The sequence below is a fragment of the Rhamphochromis sp. 'chilingali' genome, assembly GCF_963969265.1.
Source record: "Rhamphochromis sp. 'chilingali' genome assembly, chromosome: 13".
Classification (NCBI taxonomy): domain Eukaryota; kingdom Metazoa; phylum Chordata; class Actinopteri; order Cichliformes; family Cichlidae; genus Rhamphochromis; species Rhamphochromis sp. 'chilingali'.
Window position 1 is genome coordinate 9490448 of NC_137940.1, and position 6000 is coordinate 9496447.

At 41.0% G+C, this 6000-nt stretch overlaps 1 protein-coding gene across 1 annotated transcript; it reads left to right on the forward strand.

Annotated features, from left to right (window-relative positions):
- The first annotated feature begins 565 nt into the window (after positions 1-565).
- LOC308408818 (uncharacterized protein) lies at positions 566-4347 on the forward strand. Its single transcript, XM_080901223.1, has 4 exons — positions 566-777; positions 1582-1776; positions 1865-1941; positions 2191-4347. Exons 1-4 carry the CDS (start codon positions 748-750, stop codon positions 2828-2830), a joined length of 942 nt encoding a protein of 313 aa, XP_080757349.1. The 5' UTR covers positions 566-747; the 3' UTR covers positions 2831-4347.
- Positions 4348-6000: the final 1653 nt, after the last annotated feature.

A 6000-nucleotide genomic window follows, 5' to 3' on the forward strand; every position in this document is an offset into this window, starting at 1 on the left:
CGGAAGGTACGAGAAGGGCAAATGTGTATGTATGAACCGGACTATATGCTCGAGAATCTTTGTTGACTGTAAATGGCCAGTACACAGAGGTCCTACAGACGTCAACGCTAGACATTCAGCAAACATCAAAAAAAGATGTCACCTGCAAAAACCTACAACACAACTCCTTCAGTGGATCAAAATCTGATTCACCCTATGGATGGAACCAATGCACATGGGCCTGTGTACACATGGGTAATCTGACTAGCCTGCAGCGCATATTGCACATGTGCGAACTTAGAGAACATTACTGCTTCATGCAGCTACAGTCAACATCTCAGACCTACTTCACCAACACTCTTAAATAAAGTCATGTGAATTTACGTTATGAATAAAATGAAGTACACCCACTTCCATCTTCCCTACACTAACAAGAACACATGTTTGTGACCACACAGTCGAGACTATTCCTAACCCTAACTGTGCATTTGCATCAGTGCTGCAGCACTTTTCACTTATGTTTCCCTGTTTGTCTCGTAGGTGGGAGGAACACAACGTCTGCCATCTTTGTTACAGAATGGACTACTTGCACTAACACTTCCGCGTTCTATGTAGTCCTGCCCCAGTGCTTCCGGTGCGGTTAAACCATGGCGACGTTCTACACTCGCTGCCTACAAGAGCTCCCAAAATTGAACATCACCGATGTTCATCGGATTTGCAGAGTGACGACTACCCCCGCCAGCAAATTAGATAAAGGATTTAAGTTATATGCTGCATCATATATACACAACTACGAAGGTAAGAAAACGTAAATTAACCGACAAAGAAACGCTAGCTAACGTCAAATGCAAACACTACGTTACTCCGCTATGTCCTTCATTTGATGTCAGTTCTCTACATTACATGTTTTCTTAAACGGTGTTTTATGTCGTCCTAAACTATAGTTGAGGTTTTCTTAACTAATGTCACTTTTGTAGTTAGACACTGTTATAATGGCGTTAGGTAGTTGGCTAACTATGGAGGTAGTTAACTACCTAATGCTACTCTTGCTAAGTGTAAAATATATATGTTTAAGACATGCTGAAATGAGTAATACAGAAATAATGCTAATGGTACTTGTATCTTTATTCAGTGTCCAATAAAGACAGGTTGTCAGGGGAGGTCGGTGTGAGAGCCCTGTGCTACAGGTCAATGAGGAAGAGTGAGGCACCACACAGACTAAGTGTAGGCAGGAAGCTGTGTAAAGTTGTTAATCCCCGTTCAGTGGGGTTCAGTTCATTTAAGCATTAGTTAAGTTCATTCCTAAAGGCCCATCAACTTGAATGTTTTCCTTGTCTCCCTGCTTTATCACTCCTAATTTGACTAGTCAGATAGTTAAATCAACGTGTGTTTGGGTGATCAGAAACATTTGACAACAAGTTAATACTGCAAATATACACAATCTAAGTTATTACAGTTATCAAGCATGGTTAAGTTGTTTTAATAGGGAGAGAAGGAAACACTAAGCATTCAGGAGGGTGCGTAACCATAACACTGAACTATGTTCCTGTTCGGCTCTTCCATGAAGATGTTACATTTTTAATTTTCGTTCTTTCTTCTTAGATTAAGCTTCTGGATTCATCGCCGGTGATACTGACACATAGCCAGTGCTCCTGTGTGGCAGGCGCTGTTATGTGCAATCACACAGTGGCACTGCTCTTCCAAACAGCACACTACTCACAACTCAGAGTGCCGGTTGTCCCCCCTGTGCATAGCTGCACGGAATCTGAACAGCAATGGCACAAGCCACGGACAGTGGTAATTTAAATGAGGTTAAAGTTTTTGAATTAGTCCATGTTTACATATGAACAGCAACACCATCCATAGTAAATGTGTCTTCTGTTAGGGTGTGAAGCCAGGACCCATCAACTCCATGATCTTCACTAAGCCGGTACCAAATAGGATGGCCCAGACTGGAGTACGGTAATTAGATTTGTAAAATTTGGTTTCACGTGTTACAAATGTATGTTGCTATTTTTTTCATACATGTGTCAGAATAGGTATTAATTTACATACATTACACTTTCTGAAGACGGCTAACTCAGTCATGTACATATACATCCCAGTCTCTAACTTATGCACCACTGTTTTACACCTTTTAGTTTTTAGTTTAGTTGTTGTTCAGTATAACAACCTTCTTCCTTACATTATTGTCATTGATGTTTTCTTTAGGAGTGGCTTCTACAGAGGCATGGTGGGTCCGTTACCAGATCCCTGCTTGTTCAGAATAACGGAGGCATATGCAAAATTTAATATTGAGGACAGGCCACTTGTGACCACAATGAACATGAGACCTGACAAGCCCCTTGTGGAAAGTGCCTTTGGGCTGGTGCAGGAGGGCAGTGTTCTGTCATATCAGCAGCCGGTTTTGACAACCCGGTACATCACACTACACCGCGATGCACCACCAACACCGCACTTGCCTCTGGAGGGGTATGACATCTTGCCATCAGATTGTGTGTTTGTGTGCTCAGAAGAAGAGCTTCTGCATCTGAAAAGCTTGTCTGTAACTCTGGAAATGGCTCACAAAATAGAGGAAGCTACACGTGAGCAAAGCTCTTCGTCTGAGTGGCATCAGCTCCGCAGGCCCAGAGTGACTGCCTCTAGGTTTCGGGAGGTGTGTCACGTCAGAGGCCAGAGCTCGGCCGAGTCACTAGCAGAGCGTATATTGAAGGGAACAAGGCAGACAGCAGACATGAGGAGAGGAACTGAGATGGAGCCTGCAATAGCAGCAGAGTATAGTAGGCTAATGAATGTTAACTACTCACCCTGTGGTCTGGTCATTCACCCCATTGCTTGCTGCATCTCCTGATGGTGTTGTTTTTGACCCCAATGAATACCCCCAGTTTGGCTTCGTCGAATTCAAATGTCCCAATGTACAAAACTTTATTGACTGCAAATATGTGCAGATGGAATGTGGTACCCCTAAACTAAAAAAGAGCCACGCATATTACTGGCAAGTGCAAGGACAACTGCTCATCAGTGGGATGCAGTGGTGTGACTTTGTTGTGTGGGCACAAGAGGACTACCTAGTGCAAAGAATATACATGGATACAGATGTGCACAATGCAATCAGAGAAAAGGCAGACTATTTCTTTTTTTACATATATATGCCAAGATACCTGTGTTTGAAAAAATGAACAGTGAAAACATAGCAAAAAGAAAAACAGATCCTTCAGGCTGGCTGGAACAAAATAACTGATGTTTTATTTTCAATATATTTCATGAATTCTTTTGTTGTTACATGTTACCTTTATGTGACATCAATAAACTGTTATTTAAGCAATGGCATCAATTTAATTTTTAAAAACACACATTAAAACGTTGAATTTGTGCAGAACTTATTTACATGGTAAGTATTTAAAACTCCATGCCTAGCATACTGATATACATTTAGACAATAACACAACTGAACTGTAGAAAATGACAAATGGTATTTTTGATGTTCCAAAAGCTCAATGTCACTTATGGTTTTAAAACGATTTAGTGATTTACTTTATAATTTTGATAAACAGTTTTGTTGAATCTGAATAGTAATATAGTAGTATAATTAAACAGTATTATTAACATTAAACATTTGCAATGAATTTGAATTATCAATAACTGAAACTCAACTATCAGCACTCAAGTACCAGTTCTGTAATCAAGTATTGTCAGCTGAGAAGGAAGAAATGCAACTGTAGTGGCCTCAGCTGCAGGTCATTTTCCATAAGTTACTGGCACTGGTGTCTTGGGAAAAATCCATCTTGTCTCACTTAACCCATTTTTTAACTAATGCTGTGTTCTGGTAATTTGACAGCATACATGCCACTGCAAACAGTTGGTTGATATTATAAACATGTGACATGGTAATGATGCTATCAAAAAGTTTGTTCTGTTTGATCCTCCTAATGACTCGCTCCACATGTACCCTGAGTCTGGCTATGGCCTGCGTCTCCTTAACCTGGTATGCTGGCATCTGCTTCTGCTTAGATAGAAAAGGTGGGCAGTACACTTTGCATTTACAACAATCAGTGATTAGGAAGCCCTTATCTACCATCACTGCCATGTCTTCAGTCAACTTCTCAGCAATGCCTGATTGTTTGAATAGTTCCTTGTCACTAACCGAACCAGCATACAGATTAGAGATGAAAAGTAAATATCTATTTTGTTTTCATTAAGACTGGAAAAACTTTCGAAATTTAACTGATGGTGACCTTGGTATATTTTAAACAGTTAGCTTGAATAGAACTTAGGTGTACCTGGTATAGAATCGGATGTCAGTGTCGGAGCCAGCAAAACGCTGTAACCCAAATTCTCGCTGGACACGTAACTCCTGTATTTCCTTCCTCAGAGTCTCCACGTCTTTGGACAGGTCTTCTGCAGCTGATGCAGATATGTCCAATGCAGGGACTGAGCAGTAGTCATGATCTCTTGTAAGACTTTGCTCTTCTTGATCGTCAGGAGGAACTAGTTCAGGGCGTCGCTCCGTTCTCTCCCAAACACTACGCCGCGGTGGTTCAACTTTATAGCCATTCCACTCAAAAAGTGTTGGTACAGCACCTTTAATAAGCCTCCTTCGACCATCGAGGGTTGTTGGCTCTATGAGTTGATCACTGGCAAAGTGTCTGCAGCAGACCCTGGTGTGAGAGGTGATCGTGAAATGATCCCGGCGTATGTTTACCGGCCATTGTCTTCTCAAGTCGGAATGGGTCGGAAAGGCATGAAAACTTAGTATGCCATTAAATTTGGCTGAAGCTGAACAAAGTGGGACACAGCAATGCTCGGAGTATTTCTTCTCCTGTTTTTGAAAATGTTCTGTTTTAAATACTTTCCTTTTTATACTCATTCTGAAGCGACATTAGCATAGCTACCGATAGATAAGCAAACGTACCGGAAACGCACAAGCGGTACTATTTGGAAACGGAAATACGTCACATGCCCTAGTGCAAGTAGTCTATTCTCTCAAGGATTTCTGTTCTAAGGATTTATTTTTATTCTATAGGATTTGAGGTGGATTCAAATCTAGCACAATAAAATGCAAGTATCAGAGCTGTTAAAGACACACATGTAGACTTATTTATACCAGAGCAGAGTGCAATCATACACTATGTTAATTTGTAGATTTTGTAGGATAGAAGTCACAAAACTGACAGCGTTTCCTATAACTGTACTGTTATTGGTGATTTCACATCCATTCTGTTGAAAGTAGGAAACCGGTATTCCTGTAATGGCAGCAGGCTGCAAACTCTTGTCACTTGCTGTGCGCTGTCAGTTCGAGAATTCAGAAATTTTTGAGTCGAGCATGCTGAACTCTGTGCCATGGGCAGGTCCGACACTCCTCAAACATGCCGCTCTTTTGCTTTCAAAATTGGCGATGACATTTCATCGCAGAAGTGAAAGACATGTCAAAAAGAACTATGTGAAGACATTTCAGATTTTTTCTGTCACTCAGCTAAATTTCAAGTTAACTTGTTGATAACAGAGTTGATGTTTTTTTTTTTCTTTTAAAGAAAGCTGCCCAGACATCTTGTGACAAACCATGACAGTCACCTGTCATGGTCCTGAGTTTTTTTGTATGATGTTGAGTTTTAGTTTGTAGAACCTTTGGTTCCTGTTTCATTTTATTATTCTAGTCTCCCCAGTGTTTCCTTGTCAGTTCCTCTGTTCTGTCTTAGTGTCTGTTGCCCTGTTTCTGTCTTCTTGTTTGTGTCCCTTCTTGTCTCTGTCTTTAGGGTTTGTCTTTTAATGCTGTTCAGTGCTTGCTCTTAGGGGATTTTTCTTAACATTGTTCTCATTGCCAAATCAGGCAAATCTAATGTCAGGAGTCTAAATTGGACCTCTAGCTTTGAAGTTTTAAAAAGGTTTACTGGCATTTTCTCAAAGGGAAACAGCTGGGATTCGCAGCCAGAGAAACACTGGAGGTCTTCACAACTCAGGAGGTCTGGTCTGCCAGATAGGAGAGGGAGATTAGCCAGGACAGTTTAGGAGAGTGAAAACTTG

Excerpts from the sequence above, each read along its gene's own strand:
- LOC308408818 (XM_080901223.1), top strand. The coding sequence starts at position 748 with ATGCTGCATCATATATACACAACTACGAAG. Across the intron at positions 778-1,581 it reads ATATATACACAACTACGAAG|ATTAAGCTTCTGGATTCATC; the intron begins GTAAGAAAACGT and ends CTTTCTTCTTAG. Across the intron at positions 1,777-1,864 it reads GGCACAAGCCACGGACAGTG|GGTGTGAAGCCAGGACCCAT; the intron begins GTAATTTAAATG and ends GTCTTCTGTTAG.